The sequence below is a fragment of the Sciurus vulgaris genome (genome assembly GCF_902686455.1).
Source record: "Sciurus vulgaris genome assembly, chromosome: 1".
In the NCBI taxonomy this organism is placed as follows: domain Eukaryota; kingdom Metazoa; phylum Chordata; class Mammalia; order Rodentia; family Sciuridae; genus Sciurus; species Sciurus vulgaris.
In genome coordinates, this window is record NC_136461.1 from 27,228,200 (window position 1) to 27,256,054 (window position 27,855).

Consider the following 27,855-nt stretch of genomic DNA (forward strand, 5'->3'; position numbering starts at 1 on the left):
CCAAAGGGCCGCCCACATGGGTCAGGAGCAGCACATTGGCCCTCCCTTTGGAGGATATGAGAATCCCATCATCCTATAGATCCCATCTCTGGTGTACCTGGGTGGAAGTCCTGCCTCAGCTGATCCCAGAGTCCTGACCATGCTGCTCTCTGAAGTTTTCTCAGTCCACCTCTGCCCTCCACCCTCCTGGCCACTACCCCAGTTCAGGTCTCATCTCATTCCTGCAAGGGCCTTCCACACAGCCTTCCTGCCTCTAGTGCCCCCGCCCCCGCCCCTGTCTGCAGCTCAGTTTTGCTCAGCTGGATTCTGTGGTGGTGAGGTACTGGGGGCCACCCCAGCAAGCAGGGTGCTCCATGTCCAGCCTGCACAGCCAGAGGTACTGGGCTGCGTCCTGCGTACCATGGGTCGGGCGTTTTACTGCTTCAGATCCTGGGCTAGCTCTAGCCACAGCAGTGTGAAGAGTGGGACGGGGGCAACCCCAAAGTATTCAGAGGGGTCTCCAATCTTCTAATGGCTCAGCCTCAGAACCTGAGGCTGCCCTTGAGGGTGGGCTGGCCCTGCTGACTCCATGGAGGCCACTGGGCCCACAGGGAGTGAGGACGCCTGTCCCGGGAGAGCAGGCAGGGAGCCACACTCACCTTGCTGCATGAGGGAGCCCATTCCAAACCAGAAGCTGTTGAGCAGAGTGAAGTTGTTCTCCACCACCTCGGAGCCGGGGTTGCAGGGGTGGGCATCGTACCACTCATAGGGGCTGAACCTACCAGGGGAGAGAGTGGCAGTGAGGCTGGGCTGCGGGAGGACAGAAGGAAGGGTACCTGTGCCACCAAGATGGCGGCTTAGCCAATGTTGGTGTGGGTCGCTCTGGCATCCATTGCCTCACTGTTCTGCCCGGGAGGCAGGCAAGGGGCAGCTGGTGCCATTGTTCCTCTTGTTCTTCACCATTAGTGCCCTTTCCTGGTTATAAAAGTAATTCAGCAGCACTTCTTAAAATTAAAATGCATGTGCCCTTCAACCTGGCAATTGTGCAACTCATTATCCATCCTAGAAAAAACACACACGAACATAAAGCAGAGCACAGGAGGGTGTTTATCAAAGCGGTGTTTGTCACCGCGAACAACTGTAGACCACTTAAATGTCCTTCAATAGAGGAATAAACCACGCCACGCCATGCTTTGACATAGCATGAGGCTGTTAAGAGAGAAACGGATACTTCTAGATGTTCCAACAGGGAAAGACCTTCAACACACGTTTGGCTGAAAGAAAAAGATAAAAAAGAAGAACAATATAATCTCATTATATACATTCCTGAAGACATGACCCTACAGCTCTTTATGTGTATTTGTATGAGAATGAGTACAAAAGGGTCTAGAAGGTTCCATATGTAAAGAAGGTCAGTGTGCATCTCTGGGGAGGGGAGTCAGAATGGCAGAAAGAACTTGAGGAGGCCTGTTGCTTTATATGTATCACATGAATTTTTAAAAATGAGAAGATGCTTTTGAATTTCTTGTATAATTAAAAAAAATGGGAAAAAGTAAAAGACACTGTATGAAATATTCAAACAGTATAGCAGAACACAATAAGAAAGCAAAAGTACCCCAGCATCCTGGCCCCTGGAGAGAGCAATGTGGGCTCTAATTTTTCTTAGTTTTCTCTTTGAACATACAAATACATAAATGACAAAAAAAATTGTTTTGTGGAGCTCCCCCTACTACCTTCTAAGGGAGGGGACTCTGGATTACTGGAGGGAATCTTGGTTGACTGTGGAAGTTCCAGCTGGAAATAAGTAAGTTCAAAGATGCTGGAATGACTGATGGTCCCTGGGCTCCTGGCTGAGGGGCGCATGGGAGCATCAGGGTGCTGGGATGAGAGGTGTGGAAGGAGAGGCAGGTCCAATCAATTCTGTTATGTGTTTTAGTGTGCTGCCTTTTAAAGGTGATGCTGTGGTGTCCCTTTTCCATGTCCCTTTTAAAAGAGTTAGGACAGCATGAATGCTCATGTGAGAAGACTTCTGTTCTCAGGAAGCAGAGGACCCCTCGGAGAGGAAATTCCCAAACGAAGCTTCAAGCCAAGTTGAGAATTTTCAAAGGAAAGGACCACCATGAACTGGTTAGAGGCTCTAAACTCACAGGGTAGAGATGGAGGACCAGGACACCAAGGGTGAGGGACCGTGTGGCGAGCACCTCGGAGAGCCGGGTGTCCTGAGTCCAGGGAGTGGGGCTTCCCGGATGCTGGAGCACGGTCCTATAACTGAGCAGGTGAACCTGGCAGGCTGGGGGCCAGGGCGTGACTTCCTTGTAGGTGGAAGCTGGAGGGTCCCTGCTGTGAGCCCAGTCTCCACCCAGCCTAAGGACGACGGGTGCACAGAGCTTCACCACGCAGAAGACAGACGAAGCCAGGCCCACCATGACTCCCACCCTAGAAGGGACACGGATGTCAACGAGAGGAGGAGCCAGGCCCAGGGGCTGGGTGTGGAATGGGCTGCCAGAGGAGGCTCTGCCAAAGGAGGTGACCAGGGCTGGAGGAGGCGTCCATGAGTGAAGATGGAAGCCTCACGGGTCTACTGGACGAGCTTTTAATCTCTGGACTGCAACAGTGAGTTCATGGCCTAGAGCGAGACCTGGCCTTTCTGTGACCTGGCAGTGAGCCGAAAGGCCACAGCCTTGATCGTTCTCATGGGATGGAAAGAACCCATGACTCTGAACACAGTGGAACCAGGGCTGGGGACAAAGAAGAGGATTTCTGAGAGAGGCTCAGGGTCCTAGTCTTCCCACGTTCCAGTTACTGCTGCCCCCACACAACTTTTAACATCAAGAAGACTGTACCATATGGGCATACGATCCGAGAATTTGTTTTTTCTTTTTTTCCTTTGTTTTTTAAATCTGACAAGTCACCAACCTCTGTCCAGGCCAGTTCTTCTGGATCTACCTCATGCTCTGTGACCACGTCCTGGGTGTGTTTAACCATTTCTCTGCTGGTGGGCACTCCAGCCGTGCCCTGATTCCCACTCTTGTATACTCTGCTGAAAGGAACATCTCTGGCACACCTCCGTGGCCACCAAGACCAAAGTGTGGCCTTGTCCCTGGACGTGGCTGTGAAAGCCTTCCTAGATTCTGAAGTGTGGTTTCAGAGTCCCAGAGGTGGAATTACTTATTGTGATGAAAATAACTGGCTCTGGAAAAGGGCCTCTCAGTTATTGAGGGTCGTCACAGGCTGGGTCGTCACCACTGCTGGAAGGGTCCCAGCTCCGGGTGCCATTCTGCAGCAGGGGAGCCGAAAGCCATCCGAGGTCAGTGGGTGGGAGGATCCAGACTCTTCAGGAGGGGACGAAGGTCTCTGGACAAGGCTGGGAGGTACCATGTCAAATTAAGGGTGGACCTTGGATTTAGGGCTGGTGGCTGCAGGGGGCTCTGCAGTCTTGTGAGTAAGTGGGAATGAAAGCAGTCGACCTGGAGACCCTGACTCCACTCGGGAGAAATCACACACCGGCCGCCGAGGTGTAGGCACTGCCTGTGGCTGTGGCCCTTTCTTCCCTGGGATACCCATCTGTGCAGGATTTGGCTGGAAAGTGGCTCCCAGGGCCGGACTGGAGGGGGAAGGGAGACCATCGAATGGACAGAACCGAAGCTGGAAAAGCTCACGTCTCAGAGCGGGTGGTGGCTGCAGAGAGGCCGCTGGAGCTGCTAAAATTACGGCAAGCGTGCCCGTGAGTGGCTCCTGGCTTTCAAAGGCTCGTGGAGCGTGTGAGACGAGAGGTGTAATGAAGGCCTCTGGTGGCTGCTGGCTGGCCGAGCGGGCAGGGCAGCACCAGGCCAGCTGGCAGCAAAGCTCGGGAGGCAGCCGGGTTTCATCTCTCACATCCTTCCCTTTGGTCTCTCCCTGTGCGGGAGGAGGGAGTGAATGGAGCCGAGCGGGGGAATGGCTTTCAAAGGAGCCTCAGGAGGAAAAAAGGCCGAAACGCCAAGGCCTTGGATCTCAAATTGCCTTTCCAGAGAAGTCTCTTTTCACACCTTGTTAGGATTTAGAGAAAAGAAGAACCAGGGCAGGGGCCAGGCCTGGGTGCTGGAGGCAGGAGGCAGAGGGCCCATTTGGGAGGGAGTGGAGGGCTGGGTCACACAGCCACCGATTTGGGGCAGGGCCAGAGCAGTGACCAGGGTTGGGCGTAGCAGATAAAACGCTTGGTGACGCAAGTTCAAGTGCCAGATGCACCACTTATTGCTTGTATGACCTTTCTGGGCTTTGGTGGTCTCCTCTTCGAGGGAGGCTGTAAGAGTTAAATACGGTCATGGCTACAGAGTGCAGAGCGCAGTGCTGGGCAAATACCAGGAGCTCACAAAATGCTGGGCTCACCCTGTCTCCTGGCGGCCTTCTTCCACCTACCAGCAAGGAGGCACTGTGTCTGTTTCATGTGAATAACCAAGTGTGCAGGCATGTCTTCGGCGCGCATCCCCGATACGCAGGTGTGTACGTGTGCCATGTTCTAAACTACCCACTGAGTCTGCCGTACCAGGTCCCCAGCCCAAGGTTCAGCTTTGTGCAAAATGATTTGACCTCTCCAAGTCTGGTTCTGGGACCTCAGGTGCAACTGCTGCGTCCTGGAGTTCCAAACGCAAACCAGGAGAGGACCAGGTGATGGAAGCCTGGGGAAGCGGGTAGAAGGTTCCCTAAGGGATACAAAGGATCTGGGCCACACGGCGGGAGCGAGCAGCAGGAACAACAGTGGCCTGAGCCTTGGACTTCTGTGCCAAGGGCTGAGGATGTGGGGACACTCCTGGCTCCCTCAACCTTCAAGCTTGGGCCTGAGCTCCGGCCAAGGCATTATCTTACCTGGCGATGACAAAGAGGACGCAGCTGACACCCAGGTAGGCGAGGAGCACGTACATCCAGATATCTGGGGATAGGGGATTGAGGAAGGAGAACACACTGGGGTTGGTGCCATTGGGCTTGCGGTACAGGATGCTCACTCCGAGAGTCATGAAGGGCTTGGAGAAATCGATGGCTTTCTCACGGACATGCGTGATGGTCAGCGGAGCCACCGCCAGGTCTGCCTTCTGCAATGACAGAGAAGGAGCAAAGCCTCAGAGTAGTGGACAGCAGAGCACCCTTCTTGGAGGAGGAGCGATGAGGGAGTGAGGTTGACTAAGCCCAAGGTCACTTAACCATACTCCAGGTTCAACCTCGGCAAGCCCTCCTTCTGACCTGGGCCTTGCCCAGGGTGCACAAGGGACAAGGGTGCATTCAATCTAACCTTTGTTCTTCAAGAGTTCATGGGCTTAAGAGGAAAGTGATGTCAAGACGCAGAAAATGGAAGCTTGTTAAAGCTGTAACTGTGTGGTCCCTTCTCAAGATGCTTTGTCAAGCAAATATAGTTCAGCAACCTACAAACATTTAAAAATAGCTCATGTTCTTTCCACGTGTCTTTCAAATATCTCAGAGAGGACGCAGAACCCACAATGACTCTTATTTAAATCTGCTTTCCCCTCCCACCCACCTCGGGGCTGCTTTGCCCCATGCTGGATAGTCTAGAGATCCGAAAACCCTCCCAAAAGCCAGATGGGCAAAGAAAATACCCTTCTTGGAAGGTCAAGGTGAGCAAGAAACTAAAGAGTCAAGTCCAGGGCCTGGTTCCCAGGAGGGGGAAGGCAGGGGTGGGGAGGTCTAGGGATGTTCATATGTTAATAAATTTTATTCCAAAAATTTAATGGGAGGAATAAATAAAGTTCTATTTTTTTTTGGTTTGAACTTTCCCTAATTAAAAATCTGAACTCCCTCCTTCCCATTCTATATTTGCAGTTTCACCCCACTGTGGCCTCCTAAGCTAGGTCCTATGAAGCCACCCATATCTCCCCATATCTGTTCCCCATATCTCCTTCTCCACCCCTGGGCTTGGCCCATTTCATGCCCTGTCAGGATGCCCTCTCCCTGTGGTCTAATTCTTACTACCTTTTCTTTCCCCTTGTGCATGGCACCTCTCCCAGAAACCCTTCTGGCAGCCTCCAGTTCTAAATTCCCTTGAAGCACTCTGTCCCATGGTAAGACCAGAGCCTCCTCGGCGTGCAAAGCAGTGTGGGCTGCCACATGCCCTGCGTCTCGCCTGCTAATCTGCAGCCGAGGTTCTGGCTGATCCAATGCTGTCTTTCTCCATTTCCATTCCCCCTCAGTCCTGGGATTATTTGTTAACAGTCTTTCCCTAGAGCTTCTATGGGTATTTACACCTCAGAGTGTGAACAAAGTTATCACTTCCTTTTCCTCTGGTGGGACACAACTGAAGAGAGGAGGGGTCCTAAAGGCCAGATCTAAAGACCCATTGCAAAGGCAAATGTGCCTCTGAAACCCTCTTCCAAGGCAATGCCTCGATGCAGTCACTTGCTGGCCCAGACTAGCCCCATCCATCCATCCACATCCTACCCACATCCTTCCATCTATCCACCAGTCTGTCATCCATCTGACATCTATCCGTCCATCCATCCATTCATTGATCCATCCATCTATCCATCCATTGTTCTATGAGATCCACCAGGCACTAGGGATACAGAGCAGACCTAAGCCAACATGATTTCCGCCCTCATGGAACTTACAGTTTAGTAGGAAGATGGACATTAATCAATATTTAGTAGAGGGTAGCTGTTAACAACAGCTCTGACACTACTTAGAACAGGAACTAGAAATCAAGTAGAAATTAGACTTCACGGAGGGACGGGCTGGCATGGGTGGAACTCCACAGATTTGTGGGTAGCCCAGGCTGAGGGCAGCTAGGAAATGCATGAGTCTGGTGTTCTGTGTCCCAGTGTTCCTCTTAACTGCAGCCCCCATCCCCCACCGTGGACACGTGGAGCCTAAGGGTTCGGCGAACTTTAGAGCTTGAGAAAGATAGGGAAGAGGAGTCTACAACAAAGGGTTGTCATCCTGGGACCTTCCTTCTGCAAATGTCTGAATGTGTGGGAGGTGAAACTTGCCCGGCTTTGAAGGCAAAGGAAGGAGGAAGTGGGCAGCTGCTGCCTCCCCAGCTCCCAGGGCCCTCTCAACTCAGGCTGTGGACAAAGGAAAGCAATGGAATGTGAGAGAATTCTCAGGGAATGTGCAGAGTGACTAATGTGCATTGGCTTAAAACCTAGTGTGCACAGGCTCTGGCCCAAGCTGGGATATAGCGGCAAGCAAGTCCCTGCTCTTATGGAGCTTCGGGTCAAGAGAGCCCCTGTTGAGGGTGTTGACAGGACTCCTGGGTCATGCAGGAGCCAAGGTGGGACACTCTGAAAAATCCCCTTCAGTTATGAAGTTCTAGAATTTTCTATAATGTTGAGTGACAGGAATGTAGTGGGGCTTTTATTCTAGATCCCGGTGTCCCTCAGCCGGGTCCCTTCAAAGCACGTTATGTTGGGAGGCTCCATTCTGACTCATTCAGAGTCCTTATCACCCCTCAATGTACATTTTGAATTGGTTTCTGGGAATGGCCTGTGGGGCTTGGAGTAGATTCTTTGAGAAGTCAGGGGTGGAGAATCTTCTCTGGCCTTGAAAGCAAATTGTATGAGATCAAGTTGTTTGCAGCCAATGCTTACCCCACCAGAATGTTCCAGAGGCTGGTGAGGAGGCTGGTCGCAGGGCCCTCTTTCTTCTTCCAGACTCTCTCAGGGCCTTTGGGATCTTCCTGCCATTTTTTTCCTGCTTTCTGGCTTTAACAGGCTGGGAGGCAGAAGCATCCGTGGCATCCTGGGCCTACAGTACCAAGATAATTGGCCAACATGACCTTCACGGGGAGATTAGACGTGTGTTCTCCCTTGGGCTTCAGGAAGGCTGGCATCCTCCACTTCATTTTTGGTTTAGGCAGGAAATACTCTGTTTCACTGTTGGTAACGATTTCCCTGAAAAAGGCATTATTTTGTCCAACTTCCCTTGAAAGATGGGAACAGATGTCAAGCCTTTGCTGTTTCAGTTCATTACTCAGAATGAAAGGCCCAGTCTTGGCAGACTCTTCCCACTTGTGCAAGTTCTCTTCAAGGATGATTCATAAAATCACAGGCTGTCAGAGCTGGACGAGACTTCCAGAACATCTGTTCCAACCCCGCATTTTGGTAGAGGGAAACTGAGGCTTGGAGAAGCTCCTTGGTCTTCACTCCCCTATTTACAGAAATGATGTCCTTGGATAGATCTAAACCTCTGACCTTCAATGACGCCTTCAACGGCCTTACAGGTGAAGACCTGAGGGGACTCAAGGACTCATCAAGGACTTTCTGTATACTTCCAGAAGGGTGGCCTTCCCAGGACACTCTTTGATCCTCCCAAGCAGCTTGCCGCTTATCTAGAAGCCATTGGGATGCACCTGGTTCCTGCCCTTTGTGTTCCTCCAGCTTTCCATGAAGCCAAGGGCCACATCCAGTCACCACAGCCCGGCTCCCAGAGCGAAGGGCAAGACCTACCTAACCAGTTCCAGTCAGCATTTTTTTTTTCTTTGTTGTAAATGGACACAATACCTTTTATTTATTTATATGTGGTGCTGAGGATGGAACCCAGTGCCTCACATGTGCCAGGCAAGTGCTCTACCACTGAGCCACAACCCCAGCCCCTCCAGCTCCACAGTTTGGTTCTTAGTATTCCATCAACCTGGCTGCTGGCTGGACCCTAGCCTTGTACTCCAGCATGGAACCTGGGCTATCTCCTACCAGGTTCCAAAAATGGGGTTAGGATTGTGGTCCCAGTTTTGCCAATGTGTCCCTGATTGGTCTTCTCTTAGGACAGGGGTCCTCCCCAGGGTTTAAGACCCACTCTCTGAACGCCAGCTTGCTTCCTGCGTCTGATGTCCTGTTGGCATCTGTCTGCTAGGATTCCTTATCTTTATGCTCTGCCTCTTGGTTGGGATCCCCCAGGGCATCTGGCTGCCCAGACTGTGACCTGTTACAGTTAAAGTGGTAAGAACTGCTATCATAATGGATGCTTCTTACATGCTGACAATTGCTAAGTATGCTACGTACATTGCCTCATGCAATCTCCCAGTAGCCCCAAGAGGCAGTAGCCATCATTACTGCATTCCAAATGAGGATGAGGTGGCTCAGACTGGGAGGTTTGTTCAAAGTTGGTGAGTGACAAAGCCAGTACCCGGACTCAATTCACTGCGACCTCAAAGCCCAACATTTTACCACTCTATATACAAGCCATGTGTAGTGAATTGAATTTGTGCCTGATCCTTGATCATGTCCAAATCCCAAATGCTGTTACCTATGAAGGTGCCCTTACATGGAATAAGTTCTGTGCAGATGTAATCAAATTGATATGATTGTGACCATACTAACCAATTACATTAATTGTAATCAATTACCCACCTGAATCAGGGTGGGCCCCAACCCAATGGCTGGTGTCCATTTAAGAGAGAACGCATGGATACATGCAGAGAAGTGACAACGAGGCAGAGACTAGAATAATGCAGACACAAGCCAAGAACACCAAGGACTGAGGGGCAACACCAGAAGCCGGGAGAGATGGGACGGACTCTTCTCCAGAGCCTGAGAGGAACAGGATGTGCTGTTACCTTCATTCCTGATATCTGACCTCCAGAACTGTGAGAGGCAGGAAAAATCTCTTATCGTGAGCTAGGAGGTTTGTGGACATTTGTTATGGCAGCTGAAGTGACCAGGAGAATGGTCCTATTCCTGAGTCCCAGAAGCCCCCTTCTGTCCTCTGTCTCTCAGGAAGGACCGTGTCTGGCATGCATGTGCCTGGACTCTATCTCCCATTACTGCAAGTTTTCTCCCCGTTCTGTGTTCCTGCGCCCCCTGCACACTACTCTCTGGTGGCCTGAACACAGCTGAATTTGTGTGTACAAGTCAGTGCTTAGTCTCTGGCCGCTCTGCCAGCCCGTGACTCCAGGAGAGCAGGACTCAGTTCATCCTCCTCGCTGGTGGGCCTCATGGGATTAGCACAAAGCCCGAAATAAAGTGGAGATTCAATAAAGTTTTGTTGGAAACAAAGAGCTTGCGGATACCCCCGTGGGTTCTGTTGTCCCCTCCCCCAGCCTCGTGGGTGGAGCTGCTCAGCAGCACCCCATTCTCTGAAGCCACATGGACCCCGCCAGTTGACCCCCAATGTCTCTCTCAGTTTGGCGCCTGAGGGACCAACCTGAACTTTGCCACCCTTTTCCCTCTGACATGCCAATGGATATCCAGCCTTCACCCGCCCTCAAGGACCTGGTGACATCCTCGGCTCCACAGGGCTCCCTAATCACTGCCCTGGGCCACTGGCTGTCGGCCTCTGTCCTCTATCTGTTTCCCCAGGCCTCCAGGATTCTTTTCGTCCCAGGTGAGCTACCGCCCAAGAACTCTGGCCCTGGGCTAGGGGCACAGGCCGAGGTAGAGGCTCCCCTGGCTGTGCCCCATGTGTGCAGGCTGGCTCTGGTTCCTGGTTGGGAGGAAGTAGGGACACAGTAAGGCAATGGGGGTGTGCCTTTGACACCAGCTCTTCCTGTCTCACCTGCAGTCTGGGAGATCAGAGTTCAGAGCTCCACGGCCGTGACTGGTGTTGGGGGGACAGCCTCCCACGCCACATCCTCTTTAACCCAACCCTATTACCATAGTCTGCTGCACCAGAGGGAACCAGAAAGGACGATGCCTTCCCTGGATTTCTCTAACTGCAGCTGGCCAAGGGGACAGGAAATGGCTACCAGCTGCTGTGCATGAGTTTCCAGGACCTTCCTCCAGGATTTCTTAGGATGGGTCATAGGGACTCCCTGCAGCTCTCTGGTCCCCAGCAGCTGGGCCCCTCGTTGTAACACTCACTCGCGCTGTGGCTGCGTGCTGACACCCATTCTTAGGTTCATAAATTCCTGCTTCCTCCATGAGAATGTCAGCCCTGACCTCAGGGAGGGGCTCCTGCTGTGTCCACAGCACCTAACATGGGGCCTGACTTAATAGATAGATAGAATAAATTGATCGGTGTAAACATGGGAATTCCACCAAGGTCGCCCAGCAAGCCCTCCCTCAGGAGCAGGTGTCACAGCTCTCAGGGGGAGGTGTCGGCTGGTGGCCTGCCAGCCACAGGTAACCTTGACAGATGAGCACTGTGGGCGTCGATCACCTCGAACACAGCACTCTGAGCAGTTCACGAACATCGGAACAGGTGGAGAATGGCTGCTAGAAAACTCCTAAGTGTCAACGGGCGGGTCACGCTCCTGAGGCGCTTGTGAGGCCTCCTGAGCCCGGGGGATCCCAACCGTGAGAGAGGGGAGCGCCCAACTTCTGTCCCCCGGGACAGTGCTGCGTTTGTGTCTGGGAGGCTCGGTGAGTTTTCCTGCTTTGTGGCGCACTAGGAGGGACACGGCACACCGTCCCTGCCGTTCCTAGAAGAATCCGTTTCCCTGCTCCGTGTGTCCACAGGGCGGTGTCTGCCTAGGGCCTGCTCGGTACAGCTGCAGCCTGGGTGAGGCCCTGATGGGGCAGGTGCCCACCAGGTGGGCCCCCTAACCACGGCCTGGCACCATTCTTCAGGTCGAAAGTTCAGAGTCACTCAGCGAAGCCTTAGTCACTGTCCTCTGTTCTTCTCTCCCCAAAGGCTCTCTACTCCCCTTTGCAGCACTGACCAAAATCCTAGTGACATTTCACTTATCTGATTCGTGGTCTGTTCCTGGAGGACAAGGCTCATGTCTGCCTCTGTCACCCCCACACCCCTCGTCACTGTCCTGGGCCTGGCACGCTGTCAGTCACAGCTCATGCACTAGTTAAGACCTTCTGGCTCCAGCCAACCTCCTGCAGGTTCAACCTGATGGCACCTCGCCTCCTGCCCACCTGGGTGCTGACACCGCCCCCCCAGCTCCAAGGCTTCCAGTGGGTGGTGCTACCGGGTCCTTGGCTCCCACATCCACCAAGGCCAACCCAGGATGCACAGAAGTCAGGGACAGTGGGTAACCTGTCCCCTGCCTCCTTTTACCCCACAAGATGGTCCTCGCAAAGCTTTCCTGGGTGCAGGGGTCACGAACTGAGCCTTGGTCATGCTCCTGATGTGGGCTTCCCTCCTACCTGCTGCACTTCCTCTGCCCTGTCCCCTCCCCGGTGTCACACTCCCTAATTAAGTAATGGCACAGGCCTCCGCCTGGGCTCTGCTCTCTAGGAGTCCAGGTGGAGAGGGTGCTCAATGCTGCTCTGCTGAATGAAGGGCCCAACAGACGGCCCCTGCAGGGCACGGGCTCTTCCAGCTGGCTTCCCCCGATTCCCGCTGCATCCTGAAGCTCTCATGCACCTTGGCCTCTCTGGCACCTGTTTGTCCCAACCCCGATCCCTGCCAGGCCCCTTCCGGGCCTTTCTGCATGCTGTGTTCTGGAGCCGATGCGCCTGTGGTGAATTGCAACACGTGGCTTTTCCTTGCCTCGGTCTTGGTCAGGCCCTCCAGCAGCCAGGGAAACTCCAGTCACCACTACACAGTAAGCAAGGTGCAACAGCGTAGAGATAAAGGAGCCAGGTTTGCCGTGTCCTGGAGGGTCAGACCCCTCCTGCTCCTTCCCTCTTCCTCCATCTGAATCAAGCACCCAAGTGCCTGGAGAGCAGCCTGGCTGTCCGGGGCTCCTGGGTCTCTGAGACAAGTTGTGCGGGAGGCCAGGCCAGGGGCATTCGGGGACCCAGGCTGGGGCTCACCCTGCACCCTGGGGAGGCTGTGCTCAGGTTGTTGTGTGGGTGTTGCTCCTTCCGCGCCCCCAGGCACCTCCCCGCAGCTCTGTCCTGTCCTGGCTCCCCTCTTTCCTCTTCGGCCTTGACAGTCCAGGTGTCTCAGGAATTCCTCCCTTTCATGTCGTTCCTGGTCCTGCCCCACGTCTCGCCTCTTCTCTTCCTGAGCAGAGTCCCCATCCCTGTCTCCCAGGCTCCCTGCAGCCTGAGCTGACTGTTCCCCCAAATCCCCACCTCTAGCCCTGCTGTCTCCTCTGATGTCTAGTCATATGGCCAGCTGCCAACTGGGTCCCAGGTCCCAACATGTCCCCAACTGAACTCATGTCCTCTCCGAATCCTTGTCTTCTCTAGAGGCCTTGCCAACTGGGAATGACACGCCCCTTCCCTCTGCCCTGCTGGAATTCCACACCTTGTCCTGACTCCTCCCTTCCCCCAATCACCAGTCTCACCAACGTCAACTCTGTGTCCCCATGCTGTGCCTTTACTTCCCCAACATAATGCTCCAAGTTAGGCTACCACATTCCCCCACCCAGGTCCCGGCCACACCTTCAGAATGGCTTCAGTTCGGCCCAATAGCAGAGTTATTTTCAAGTGCCAAGTTGATGTCACCCTGGCTCTGCATCTTCCAGGATTCAGTCACATGTTTTGATTTAGTGCATGAGACTCTTGGGACTCTGCCTCCCCAGCACCCAAAAAAGCACCCGGGTACCTGGCACCAGGACACCAAAGCTCTGGACAGCAAGTGGGGGCTCTCTGTGTTGGAAAAGGCCAATGCCCCAAGTATAGGGTAGAACTTTGGTGTGTGCCTGTTCCCTGTGAGTCCGATTAATGTGAGTCAGGCCTGCGAAGCTGCCTGTTTACAGTCGTTGGGGTAAGGTCTGGGTGCTGGACCACCTCTGGCCTAGCAGGATGGTCATGGTTGATGGGCCACTTCTCTCACTGCCACCATGTTGAAGCAGGTCACGCTTTAGATGGGGGCTGCCCCCAAATGGAATAGTGCTGAGCAGGACGGTCCCCAGGTCTGAGCGCTTACTCAGCACCAGGCTCTGTAAGCATTTTGAGGCAATATCTCATTCAATCTTCCCACGAACACAGGGCAAAAGGTTCTTTTATTATTCCCATTTTGTAGATGTGGAAATGAAGGCCAGAGAGGTTAGATAACTTTCCCACGGTCAGTGGAAATGTGCCAGACCAGAATTCAAATCCATTTCCATTGGATTCCAGTGTCATCAAAATACAGGGGAGTCACTTAAGGCCCAGGAGTGAGTAGAAGGCTTCTGAGGTCACAAACAGAGCAAGCAGGAAACAGCAACAGAGGGAGCGCTGACTTGGAAGGGAGAAGGGTGATGGACGCAGTAACCGCTGCCCAGTCTAATCGTGTCTGTGGCTTCTGTAGTTCAAGTTCAAGGTGATCCAGGGAAGGTAAGTACGTTGGCAGGTGAGAGAGGCGTTCTCCAGGTACCAGTCCTCCTCCACAACCCTGGCTCCTTGGAAGGTCGTGTGGCATGGGACAGAGGCCAGCAGAGTGTCAGGGAAGGACGTTTTAAGTCTACTGGTTGGAGGCTCCACCCAGGGCCTCCAAATGGGTCTCAGGAGGCAGACACTTACAAAGGTGGGCATTCATCATTTTTACGCCTACGTTCAGATCCCTAATAATGAAGTAATAATATTGCCAAGTCTTTACCATGCTTTCTATGAGCTAGTGAGAAGACTAATTATCTGACGACACTAATAAATGGTTATGATGTTATTAAAAATGGCACCAAGCTAGGATTAATAGGCTCATCTATTGTAGGGAATCGGGTTTAACAAGATCCCCTACATGTCCCATCAGGGCTCGTGGCCTTGATGGATACTGGGCCTCTTCAAGTGCCACCCAGCTGTGCAGAAGCCCTGGATGAGGCTCCCTCCCTTCCGCAGCTGAGGGTCAGCTCGGGAAGATGTGGCGGCTGCTGGGCTTTCCCTGCACAGCCCTTTTAAAAATGGCTCTTCAAAGCTCTTGGACCATTGGAGATGCGGTGACTGGCAAGAGCAGCTCAGCCCTGCTCACATAGCACGTGGCCTCTGCTCTGTGTGTGATGGCCCCTTCCTCCCTACCCAGCTCACCTCTGCAAATGACGGGCTGCAAACCCACCCAGAGCCCCAGACTCCAGAGCCCCACGCAGGAGGCGCAGGGGAGCGGATAGATGGAGGTGCCTCTGGGGCCTGCTGACTAATTTCCATAATAATTATAGTTATTACTAATAACAGTGACAACACCACTCCCCTCCACTTACAGCACATTCTACCACCTAGAAGCTGCTCCCCCACCCGCTCTCTCCTCCCATCCTCACCACGCTGGGAAGAACACGGGGCAGGTATCATTATTCTCACCAAGGCATCAGGAAATGGGAGCTCAGGGAGACAAAGGGACTTCCTGAGGCCCCCCCTCCCCCAGCCTCCAAGGAATAACTGGAAGACTAAAAATAAAAATAAATGATGGGTAAAGGGGTGCACATCAGTAATCCCAGCAACTCAGGAGGCTGAGGCAAGGGGATCGCAAGTTCGAGGTCAGCCTCAGCAACTTAGCAGGACACTTTCTCAAATTTTTAAAAAATAATAATAAAAAGGAGTGGGGATGTAGCTCAGTGGTAAAGTGCCCTTGAGCTCAATCCCTGATATCAATCAATTAATCAATGCAATTTATAATAGCAGATGCTGTGCTGACTAGGTTATACACGTAAGTCTTATGAAGTAGCTCCTATTAATACTGTTCCCCTTTCACAGATGAGGAAATCAAAGAACAGAGAAGGTAAGAAACTGCCCAGGAACACACAGCTACTAAGTGGCAGAACCAAATCCAGCCCAAGTTCATGCCCTTTACCATCAAAACTCTCCTACCAGGGTTTCCCAGGAGCCTAGTTTCCTGGGTCCTAGAATATGACTCCGCTGAGTCAGGCTCTGCTGGAGCCTTCATGCTCGGAGCTCCAGCCTCCCTCCCCCTTCCCAGCCCCCAAGGCAGTAGCCCCCTCAGACAGGGGCGGGGCAGGCAACAGAAGGTCTGATTTGCTCGCCTCCTCCCTGAAGAGGTGAGGTAATAAGTCCAACCCACTGGCTGGCACTTGTGGGTTGCAAAGACCCACTGCATGAACTGCCTCTGCCCTGGCTCCTGGTTAGGACATACTCTTTGGTGAGGCTGCAGCCCTGGGCTACAGAGGCACAGAGCCCCCAGAGACTCTACCACTTTGAACCCAGCTCCACACTTACTATCTCCAGGCCTTCCCTTCCCTGCCTCAGTCTCCTTATCTGCAAAATGGGTGTTACTGACAGCTTGGACCACAGGGGGCTGTTCTCAGGGTAAGTGAGAGAAGGAATGGAAGGAGTCGGCCACAGCCCAGGCCTTGCCTCCATCAGCTTCAGATGGGATCTCTGTGGAGCAGACAAGTTCTCTGAGCTGGAAGGCAAGTAGCATTTATTCTGTGCCAGGTGAGCCTGTGCAAATGAGGCCTTGCTATATTCCTCGCTGTATAACCACCTAGGGGTCGCAGTATTTTCTAATTACCCCTACGGAAGAAATGAAGAAACGGGGGCTCGGGGTTGAGGAAACGTGCCTGTCGCACATCCAGTGGGTGGGAAAACTGGCACTGAACCCCAGGTTTACTGGACCCCAGTCCCGGCTTCCAAGAGCCAGGATGTGATTGCTGGTGGCATCTTAGGAGGCTCCTGCGCATTCAGCTGGGGCCCTGCAGCAATATCACAACACTCCCGGGAAGAGGGGGTATTAATGCACCCATTTCACAGAGGAGGAAGCAGCTCACAGAGGTCAGGTGACTCACTCCTGTCCCCATGCTAATGAGGGAAGAATCAGAATTCCAGCCCAGGGTCCCCTGATTCCTTCCCTGCTATGGCACCCCCAGCCTGTGGCTCCTGTTTTCCTCACGTGTCTGACAAGCTCTGAGCCTTCCAACCAGCTGCACCTCTCTGCCCTCCGCCTTCTGCGGCTCCTTGCTTCCTGGGCCCTTCTCCTACCCCAGCAGCCTGAGAGGCTGCCTCTTGTCTCCCAGCAGGGTCTTGCTCACCCCTCCATCCCCGCCCTTAGCTGGCTCCTTGGACCACCTGTCTCCTCTTTGGACCCAAAGTTACTTGTAGCAGTGACAGATCCCCTGGGTCCTAGAGTTTGGTGGAGTGTTCGTCCTGGCACCAGGCCCTCACATCTGGGACATCCTTCGGTAGCTCTTAAAGGAGCAGAGGGCCCTGAGAAGCTCCTCATGAGAAAGTCCCTCACAGATGCTGATGGGGTGCACTCAGCATCTGAGGGGCTGATACGCAGGTGTCTGTGTGGAGGAGGTGCCGGGTGTGGGGCCAGGCCTGGGAGAGCTGGGCACCCTTCCCACCTCCATCCCCCTGGCCTCTGGGGTCCTCATCTGCTGGGATGCCTGGCCCTGATGTGCCAGCAGCAGCTCACGAAGCCTCCCAGGGTCCTCGTGCACCGCCCGCCCGCGCGCACCCTGTCGGGGCTTACGTGGTCGATGAGCTCCTTGACCATGCCATTCCACTGGCCCTTGTCGTCCTGCGCCCCGTACTTGCCGTCCTCCACCAGCCGGATCTCATAGGAGAAGCCCAGGATATGGGCCAGCTCCTTGAGCAGGTCAATGCAGTAGCCCTCGAACCGGTCATTCCCATAGAGGGTCCTGTCGGACTTCCGGAACATGACAAAGGGTTCCTCCTACGAGGACAGACGGGAGAGGGGGTGACAAAGGTGGAGTGGGAAGGTGGAGGCAGGCTGGAAACCTCCACTTTTTAAAAAAATAAAAGCATTTAGGGCGGCTTCGATGAACAGCCTGCTAAGCCAGGAGAGGGACAGCGGACTTCCTGAGAGCCAAGTTGGTGCCCTGCAAATGGAAAACTCTCGGCAGTTCCTGGGGCTCATGGGTGTTACCGACTCAGTAGCCCAACGGGCACAGAGCTAGTAGTGGCGAAACCGGGCTTTGAGCTTGAGACCGCCAACTCCAAAGTCCACGTTCTCTCTGGGTGAGTTCTGAGTGTGAAGCAGCAGCAGCAGCTGGAGCCGGGAGCTTGTAGGAAATGCACATTCTCGGGCTCCCCCCCAGACCCACTGCACCAGAAACCCCGGGTGTGGCCCAGCGGTCTGTTTCCGTAGCCCTCCCGTGAATCCTGTGTCTGCAGTGTTGGCGGACGGCACCGTACACAGCCCTGCACCCAGCGTCTTCCGCGACTCCCGGCGACAAGATTAGATCTACACACTCCTGATACCATTTTCTTTCTAAGGATCTCCTCAGTGTGGGCATCGGGACCTGCCAGGTGAGCGATGACTGATAACAGAGACAGCTTCATTTGTACGTGGCTGTGTGGGCGCTAGGAAATTAGCAAGTGAGGTAATGCTCAAGCAGAGCACGAGCACAGGCCCAGCGGAGCCCAGAGGTGCCTGTCTCCACTCAGTGCTGACCCTCGAGGGGGTGCTAATGGTCCCATCGGAGGGAGGCAGGAAGTGATGTTGGAGGACAAGTGACTTGCGCCAGTTCACCTAGCGGGCATGGATGGAGACCTGGACTTGGGACATGTGACCCCTGAGTGCAAGTTCTGTGCCAGAGGTCCTGAGCCCCATGGCACTGCTCCCTGGGGACAGGTGATCCTCAGAAGGTGGTTAGTGTCAGGTCCCCTGCCACAGGCTCCACCCCTCTGATGAAGGAAAGCCAGTGAAGGCCTTGGAGTAAGACACGGCTTCTCCAAACAACCCCTGAAGGCCCTGCAGGAACCGCCGAGAGAGAGAGAGAGAGAGAGAGAGAGAGAGAGAGAGAGAGAGAGAGAGAGAGAGAGAGAGAGAGAGAGAGAGAGAGAGAGGTGGAATCACCAGTGGAAAGAGCTGATTTGGCTTCACTGGGTGGGCTCTGATGTGTCAGGATCCAGGCCTGCAGCATGGTGACGGAGTCCAGGTCAGCATGAAGCCGTGCTTCTGCTGTTTCTGTCCACCCGGACTCACTTATGCATCCCCCAGCTGAGGTCCCCGGTGGTCTGGCTGAATTCCAAAACACTCAACATTTAATGAATTCCTGCTACGTATCAGGCACCAGTTTAAACTCTTTTATCACCCAATGTTTTAAGTCTCACTAGCTTGTAAGATAGGTGACATTATCCCCATTTGTTAGATGAGGAAACTTAGGTTCAGAGGTCAGAAAGTTGCCCACAGTCACACACAAGTTGACTTATAGTTCGATGGGGTCCAGTTCCAATCCTCCCCAGTCAGCACGCCTGCCTGGCTTTGTTTTCCTTGATGTTCCCTGGGGTCGGAACTTCCTGTCTTCACCTGCTTTTCTGGATCCTAGACTCAGGCCCGGAGCTGCCTTTCCAGGGCCTGCTTCCGGACTACTGGTTTCTGCCTGTAGCTCCTCCATGCCTCCCCCGGGCCAACCTTCCCCGAGCCCCGCTTGGCAACCTCCTGCGTCAGAACGCCTCAGGCCTCTTAGCTGACAGAAGGACCGTGTACTGGGAAGCAGGTGTCCACTCCCGCCCACGATAAGGCGCCTGCCTGATTACGGAAGAGTCCCCTGGGTCTCTCCACTGCTGAGGCCGTTCTCTTGACCTCATAGGCCCCTGGGTGGGCTGGGCACTGGGAGGTCCCAGTGAAGACTCTCACCAGGGGTCGTTTGGGAGCAGAGACCACCAGCAGCTTCTAGTGAGGCTCCTGCTGTGGCAGGGGGCTCCATTTTTTGGTCCAGGTTCTTCAGCACTGCTGCCTTTCAAAGTCCCATCCCCCATACGACTGGTTCTCTCTAGCTTTCAGGAGTCCTCTGGGATGAAGGAAGCAGGTGCATCTGAGTCCCAAAGGGCTCCTGACTCTCCAGGGATGCTGAGAAAACAATTTCTCAGTCTATCAGCTGGGAAGCTGGACCTTCTGGCCAGCCTTGGTGCCTGACCCCAGTGCTGCTTCTGCCCTCCCTCCAACCAACTAGGCAGCTCGGTAACGTTGTGGAAGAGTCTAGGTGGGCTTGGGGAAGGGGCTGAGGTCACCTGAAGGAAAGTGAGATTGGACAGGTCCACACGATGCCTTCCTATAAATTAGTCTCTGGGCAGATGTGGCCTGATTCCAGGCAGGGCTTGATGAGCAGCACCTGGGTGGGATTTCAGTCTAAACTCAGCCTCGCTGATGCTCTTGTGCAGTGAACAAGCCACACTACTGCACCTGGTGGCCCTGATTTTATTTAGCTCAAGGATAGAATCAGAGAGAAGACACCATCTTTCCCAGGGGAACCATCAACCACATATAGATTCCTACCTCCTTCTGGAAAATGGGGATAATAATAGAGCCCACCCTAACCTGGAGAGTTATTGTGAGGATATAACTGCATTGACCCCTGAGAAGCACTAAGTGCCTGGCAAATGTCAGCTGTCAATATTGGCCTCGTCAACACTGTTGTGATCGCTAGCTATCATTGTCTTCCTGTGTGCTGGCTGACCTGTTGTGCAGTGACCTTTCCAACCTAGAGGCCACACCCAATGCCACCACAGGGTAAAAATCACCCTGCCTGCAGGGGAAAACCATTTGGGAAAGGTCCCTGAGAAAGCACACTTCCTGACCCCCTCTTCGCCCCCTCCCTGGCCTTATCCTCTAAAATTAGCACTTCATTTGTGAAGCCAGGGCAGCCCCAGAATCTATACATCTCCATATAAATACGCTGCCTTCGGAGCAGCTGTAAAATGCCATTAATTTCGGGAAGTGCTTTGCGGATGGCATACATATTTAACAGCCAAAGCCCAGAGCATTAAAATGGTGCTCGCCTTGGTAATGTGTCTCCAGACCTGCAACATTTCCTAGGGGGTAATTCTGAACTCCGCCAACTACTTATTCATGGACTATTTCACAATTTATTACTGGAAATGTCCAGACAGCCAATTCACAAGCTCTCTCGGCTGCTAATCGATTGCTCAGTGAAGGTGCCCTCAATTTCATAACTTCACGCTCTCCTATGGCTCTGGGAGAACAGCCGGAGGACCAGGGGTAATATTTCTCTTCAACAAGTCACAGAAAACAGGGGTCCAGAAAAATAACCTTTTCCGACTTTCCGTCACCAGGGCTGCTGCTCAGGCTTCTCAACAATTGTGAAAGCCGGCCTGGCACTAAGCTTCTCCCGGTGATAGGACCCTGGAGTTGAAAGGGGGGTCTAGCCCTACATGGGGAGGGGCTTTCAGAATTAGCCACCTCGTCACTCTGCCCCACCCCACGTCCACACGTGCACGCCCACGGGTACCCAAAGCCCCTGCAACACCCTGTGCTCAGGTGGTCTGTCCACCTCGCCCTGCTGGGACCCGCTGGTCAAAGCCCCTGTACCGAAGGCTTCTGCTGGTTAGAATGAGAGAGGGCAGGAGAAGCCTGGCTGCTGGCCTGGGGCCATTCTCCCAGCCCACATTCTGGCCCTGGCTTTGTCCCCTCTCCTGCTGCTGGGTGCTGAGGGTCCTGCCCGCCTGGCAGTTGGGTCTATTTGGGTCATGATGTACATTCAGCACAAATACTGCCAGCGAGTATCCAGACCCCGAAGGTCCCACACCCACACACTGACACTTCCGCTCACATCAGCAGCTAAAAGAACCCTGAACCTTCAAAAGCAGGGCCCCCAGGAGTGGGCCGGGTGTGCTTCTGTGTGTGAGCTGAGGTTTGGGCAGATGAATTTTTCATGACCTGATGGAAGAGCAGAACCAGAACAGAGGCCGGGGCGGGCGGGCGGGAGTTGGGGTGGGGGGCACTGAAGGCAGGAATGGGCAAGGCTGCGAGAGTTCTGAGAGTCGGGGTGTGTGGTGTCAGCTTCTGTCCATCTGCCTGTCCAGGGCGAGGCACCCTTAGCAACTAAGCCTGAGTTCCAGCACAGAGGAGAGGAGGAGGCAGGTTTGGGGTCAGCCCACCATGAGCTGCTGCTGTCTGCCAACCAGATTCCAGGGGAAAGAAAGAAGGGAGAAACCCCTCTCAGCAGGGGTCTCAGCTCCAGGCCTTGTTCCCCAGAGGCAAAGTGGTTTGATGTTCTTGTCCTGGGCTTCAGTACCTGCCTGTCACTCAAAGTGCTGTTGCCTTGACAACACACTTCCAGACGGCAGGGGGCTGTGCTCGCAGCAGGAGGTGCTGGCCCTGCATTCAGCAGACAAGCACAGGGGCTGAGTTTTCAGCCAGAGCCACAGGGCCTGGGTCAGGCCTGCCACTGCTCACAACCTGTGGGGCTGTACCCAAAAGCCCAAGACGGAGAGCATTCCCCAGGCTCTGGACAGCACACTGAGCCTTTCAGGCACCTTCTCTGGAGCATCTGAAGCAGCTTTAGGTTTCCAGGTGGTCCTAGGTCAATCCTCAAGAGTGTGCATCGCTCTCTCAGGAGATTCCTGGGACACTTTCAGCAGGACCCACAATTCCTTGGAGACCTGGGCAAAGGCCATGCCACAGTCCTCCAGAGGTCATCCCCTCCATTTCCTGCCTCCAGGAAATACTGGGCTTTTCTCACTGCCCCACAGGGGAAAGCAGAGCTGACCCCAGACAATGGAGAGAGGTGAACCACGGCGCATCCCCAGACCGCGTGGCTGTCTGATATTGCACGATGATGGAAAGATGGTCAGTGTGGCCACCCTTGGGTGCCGGACAGTTGCTTGGAGCCACGTCAGGGAGAGTGAGTTGTTATGATGTCAGAGCCAGGTGGCCAGGGAAGAGGGTTAGGAGACAGCCATCTGATCTGCCTTGTTATGTCTCAGCAGGAGATAGAGCCATAGGCTCCCGGGGCGGGTCGCATACCCTAATGCCTTCAGAGGCCAGTGGGGAAACAAAGCTATGAGAAGCAGCCCCACATATGCACATGCCCGCAAGGGAGTGATGGGGTCTGGAGTGGCCCACTGGGCCAGAAAGGCTTTCAGACCCAACTGCAAAGTTTATAATGCAAGATGCTCTATGCCAGCAATCACCAGTCGGATGGTGATTGGTCTCTGGTGAAGTTCAGGGATCTGCCTGTGGACGGAAGCAGAGGTTTTCACTCCTACTTCTTCAAGTGACATGCTCAATCTGAACTCACAGGGCTCTGGATATGTAATCAATAGCAATGAATAACAATAATTGCCATCATTTAGCGCTTGCCCCACGCCGCTGATATTTATTAACCATTCATCCTCTCGACTCCATGGACTAGGTGCAATTATTATATCTCACCTTCCTGATGAGAGTCAGGCACAGAGCAGCTAAGCAACATCTCAGGATCACACCCAAGTCAACAGGGAAGCCAGGACTCATCCGCAAAGGCCTGTGCCTTTAGCCATCACATGGCCTGTCCCTGCGTCCTGACCATAGTGCGGGTCCCAAAGAGCTGTTGGGCTCATATCTGCCCAGATGCTTCAAGGCTGAAGGACAGATGCAGCCATGACAGGGTATGAACCAGAAGGTCTTCTCTTCCTCTTCCCTGGGGTGCTGACAGCCAGCCGGAAGCTGGGGTGGGACACCCCACGATGGGGTGTGCACCACCGGTCGGGACCTTTGCAAGAAGCTGCTAATATTAATGAAGAAACTGAGAATATTGGCAGGTCAAGAGCAGGGGTGTCGGCTGGATTCTACATTTGCTCAAGTAGAAAAAACTCTGTGCTTCTGCAGAAGGACCTAGAAAATCCCTTGTGCCTCTGCAGAAGGTTTTTGCCCTTGAAATTGGGCTGCTGCCATTTTAATAAAATTTAACCCTGTGGTCTTTCAAGGTGGCTGTCTTTTGTGTCCTCACTTACCTCTTTCTTTTCGAGTATTGTTTTGTGCTTCTATCGCCTTAGCTCATTTAATCATCTCTCCTCCGAATCTCTTAAATCATACTAGTTTTATCTTTTTTTAATCTTGCCTCGCAAAAAGTGTTTTATTTATACCTCACATTTTATGCAGCTCTGCTTTTAATCTTTTACCACCTTTTTATTATTTTATTTTTACCCTTTTATATTTGAGCTTTGTCATACTTTTATCCTTTTGCTTTTTGACATTTTGGTTTAACATTTTTTACCTTGTCTCGTCGGAGCCGTAAATTATTTAATTTTTCGTCTCTTTTAATATCGCGCCTTCCTCTCTCATTCCTTACCTTCATTTTCTCTTCATTATTTTCCTCTTAACCTTTCTATTTTGCTCTCCTTTTCTCCGTCCTATTTTTAAACACATCCATATTCCTCTAATTGCCCATCAGCAACCCTCTAATCCCTTTGCTTTTTAAAAATTTGTTTATTTTTATCTTTTACATTTTTACATTACCGTTTTTCTCCTGTTCCTGTTGAAATCTTTTGACTTATTGGGTTTAGCAGCTTGAATTTTGTATATCTGCCTAGTTAACAAGAAGTGGATCCATAAAGCCTAGCAGGAAATATATATATTTATTGGGAAGATTCCAGTGGGGGTCTTGCCCCCAAAAGTGGGGCTGGTATCTCCCCAGCCTCTTCCTCTGGCTCCATCAGCAACCTGCCCAGAATCTCCATTAGACCTATGTCCTCCTTACTGGGGATCTCCCAGTGATCACAACCCTGGGGACTGGGCATAAGATCCACAGACTAAAACTCCCTGCTGCACATATGTGGTACCCCTGAGGTCCGCTGTTCCTTGGCGTTCCTGGAAGAATGGGGTACACCCCCATTGCATCCCTTCCTGTCCCACCACCCAACCTCTGAGCACACATATGGTGAGTCACACTACAGGGAGGACACAGGACCATCCAGGAGGGCCTGACCAAGCTGCCTTTGCCGCGGAAGCAGGTGGGAGCCACCCATCTGGGCACCAGGGACAGTGCCGCCTCCAGGCTGCTCAGCCTTGCCAGGCTCCCTCTGGCGGTGCCCTAACTTAACCCAGAACAGGCTTAGCGAGCTCCCTTCTGGGTAGAGGAACCACCTCAGCATGCGGTCCTCACAGATTTACTTGCTGGATCATAAGGGAGGGCCAGAATTGTCCTCAAGTCTTGGGTCAGATTCTACCTGGCTGTGACTGAGCTGTCTCCCCTCAAGCTGACCCAGCCAGGGCCCCTACAAGCAGTGCTGTGACTCTGAGAGGGTCTGTCCTGCGCCTCTGCACACCCGAGGCCTTCCCCGGGAGGTGCAGGCACCCGTGGAACTGCTGCAGTGCTACCCAGCGGAAGGAACCATGGCGGAGTTCGTCCTCCTGCTCAGCTCCAAGCTGCCAGGTGCAGAGAACGCAGGAGACCCCAAGAGCCACTTCCGGTGTTGAAATGGGTCAGAGGGAGGAGGATGGGACAGGAAGGCGGGATGGGGTTGGTCCTGGTGGCCAGTTCTCAAGGAGGGGACGCTGCAGAGTGTGGCGTGTAACAGGCTCCCAGCCCAGGGGGTACGGCCACAGCAGCCCTCGGAGCTGAAGGATGGAGGAGAGCGAGGAGGAGGCCTGTGACCTGTGCAACGGGCAGTTCACCGCCTACCTCCATCCTGGTCTGACTCAGACAGCAGGGCTCGGTAGTGGGTGGCAGTGGGACACACAAGCATGGGTCTCCCTCCGCAGTGGGAGCGGCGCCTCTGTCCCAGCCGTTCTCTAGGGTTTCCACCTTCCCGCAGCCACCCTGCTGCCACCCGGCCTCCAGGAGGAACCCAGAGTGTGACAGGTGGGGAGGACCCAGGGCTCTCTCCAGCCCAGATGGCGAGCCCTCCCCCGCTCAGACGGCCCTTCCCACCGGGCTGCAGGCTCTTACCAGCACAGTGGTGACGATGAGCGACCTGTTTGTCAGAGAGTCTGTGACATTAGGGCCTCGGCCTTTGGCAACCTCCGTGATGTTGAGCCCGTCGGCAGGGCTCCACACCCCAACCTGGACAGACAGACAGAGGAGAAGGCGCTTTCCATCTGCTTCCCCACCACGAGCAGCACCGTCGTCATCACTGTCACCACCATTCTGACGACAACCAGCTGCCCTCCCTGCTCCTTCCAGGACGAAGACCTGGCGGCATCAATGTGCCTGAATTCTGCCATCTCCCCTTTCAGAGGGAGACAGGAAATGCAGCGGCAGCTCCAGGGAACTGGGGGAAAGCAGCCTGGGCTGAGCTGATGCCAAACAGGAGTTGAGGGACTCGGAGGCCCTGGGTCAGGGCCATGTTCTGCCCTGAGATGCCTCTTGGAAGACCTGGGCACCCTGCTGCTTGCTCACTGGGTCTCAGTCTCAGCACTGGCTTTGCTGGCCAGACACCTTCCCAAGCCAGCTTGGCCTGGAACAGGGGCTGGGGACTTAGTGAGCAATGAGCTGCCCGCAGGCAGGCTGGCGGGCTGGGAGGAGGGCTGTCCTTGGAAGCTGTTTGGGGCTGGTAGCATAAGGAGGGGTGTACTTCACGGGGGTGGGGGTGGTCTTGGATGTCTTCAAACTGGGTTCGAAGACAGTTTATTTTGTGATTTACTTCTAAATGTGGCAGATACCTTGGCCAAGATGGCAAAATATCTGCGTCCTGTCCCCACATCCTTTGGATATGGGGCTTAAGGCTGGAGGGAGGAAAGGAAGGTCAAGTTTATAAATGAGCCTAAGCCTGTGGACCTCTTGAAGATCCTTTCTGACCCAACTCTGCCCAGCTGTGCTCCATTTTGGCCCCTCTCTCTCAAGGAAGGTTCCAGCATGGCCACTGTGTCCTTGGCCCAGTTGGGGGGGTACTCAGGAAACTTAATCAATTAAACAGAGAGACCGAATGCAAACACCCCATTCAGAGAGCTGTGCAAAGCAGATAGCAGAGAGATATGTAATTATGCCTGGGTAATTCTGCCTTAATCCTCCCAAAGCCACTGGCTGAAGCTGCCTGGATCAGCTATGACCTGGCTTAGCAAACAGAAGTGAGGATATGAGAGGCAGAGAGGCTGTGTTTGGGGGCTCAGCATGCTCTCCAAGCAGGATCTCAGGCTCTGGGGACCACCAGGGCCACGTGGAGAGGGGATAGGCAGGCAGTAGTAAAGAGGCTCTTTTCTTGCATGGGCTAAGCTCAGGGTTGAGGTCAGCACTGGGTGCTGGAGGTACTTAACACACATCTGTCCAGAGGTTGCACGAAGAGCAGGAACCCTCCCTGCAGAAAGCTCTACTGAGCTCTGACTTTGTGCCTTGCCAGACAGCAGGTGCTTTGGAGCTGAAAGAAAGTTAAGGACTGAGGAGGCTCTCTGCTCACAGTCCAGGTGGCTGTGACCAGGAGACTCTGGTGGGTGCCCTATGTGCCAACCTACGTCCAGGGATAATAGTATTGAGTATTGGCCAGGGTGTGCCAGCTGTCCAGAGGGCTGCTGGGACAGGCATGCTCCAGGTGGGCACAGATGGAAAGAGTGTGTCAGTGATCAGTTATGGATGACTGCCATGGGCACGGGAACAGGAAATGGTGGCACTTGTACCAACTACTGCCATCCCTAGAATTTTAGGCTATTTTCAGAGATGGGTAGCTGAGAGCAAAACTGCAACAGCAACCGCAGTGAATACTGCACCCACCCAAGTGCTGCTGAGAAGGCCGCTCTCTACCACGGTGGGGGCTGAAACGGAAACTGTCGTTAGGGGCTGGTGTAACGCGAGGCATGAAACAGTTGTGGAAGAATGATAAGCTCTCCCTGGCCAACCCCTGCCCCGTGCAGTGGTCCCCAGGCATCAGAAAGCTCAGGAGTCCATGGGGGCCTGTGGCCACAGGAGCTGCCAGCCAAGCAGAGCCAGGTCTGTGCACGAGGGGCAGAGGCCACAGCCTGCACCTGGGGCAATAGTAGGGCACAGGCCCAGAGATGCGGGAGGGTGTGGGCATGACTGGACAGTGGGGTTTGTTTAGGGAGCAGTGGAGACCAGGCCTGGAAGGCCCAGTTAGGATCATTGTCAAAGAGCCTTCCAGTCCTGAGTGGAGTCTGAAACTTGGGGACTTGGCATGGGGAGCAGGGCAAGCTAGGCCCGGGGAAGCTTTCTGTGTTTCACTGGGATGGCTGCAGGGCTCAGGCTGAGGTGGGGAAGTTAGGATAGGGTATTAAAATAATCCAGAGGCTGAGCCAGGCACACAGGGAGGAGAGAGAGGAATCAACTTCCGAGGCCGCACTGGAGACCACCCACTCTGCAGCCTCTGCTCCCTGCATTTTATACACGCCATCTCTCAGGGTTGGAGAGGGACACAGGTAGCTCCCAGGGACCAGTCTGCTGCTGGACAGGGTGGCTGATTCCCCACCCCATGTCCCAGGGATTGTTGAGAATCTGGGGCTCACATTAAACCTGTTCTTGGCCCAGCAGCCAGACTCTGTCAGACATGCTGG

General features: G+C 53.8%; 1 protein-coding gene across 2 annotated transcripts in view; it reads right to left on the reverse strand.

Moving 5' to 3' along the window:
• Window positions 1–27,855, reverse strand: part of GRIK3 (glutamate ionotropic receptor kainate type subunit 3) — a 207,548-nt gene that overhangs the window by 20,343 nt on the left and 159,350 nt on the right. For both annotated transcript variants that reach the window (XM_079100875.1, XM_079100876.1), the window contains exons 9-12: window positions 25,307–25,420; window positions 17,140–17,343; window positions 4,825–5,048; window positions 639–757 (exon numbers count right to left, since the gene is read on the reverse strand). In XM_079100875.1, the coding sequence (XP_078957001.1) occupies window positions 639–757; window positions 4,825–5,048; window positions 17,140–17,343; window positions 25,307–25,420 (661 nt within the window). The remainder of the gene's footprint in view (window positions 1–638; window positions 758–4,824; window positions 5,049–17,139; window positions 17,344–25,306; window positions 25,421–27,855) is intronic.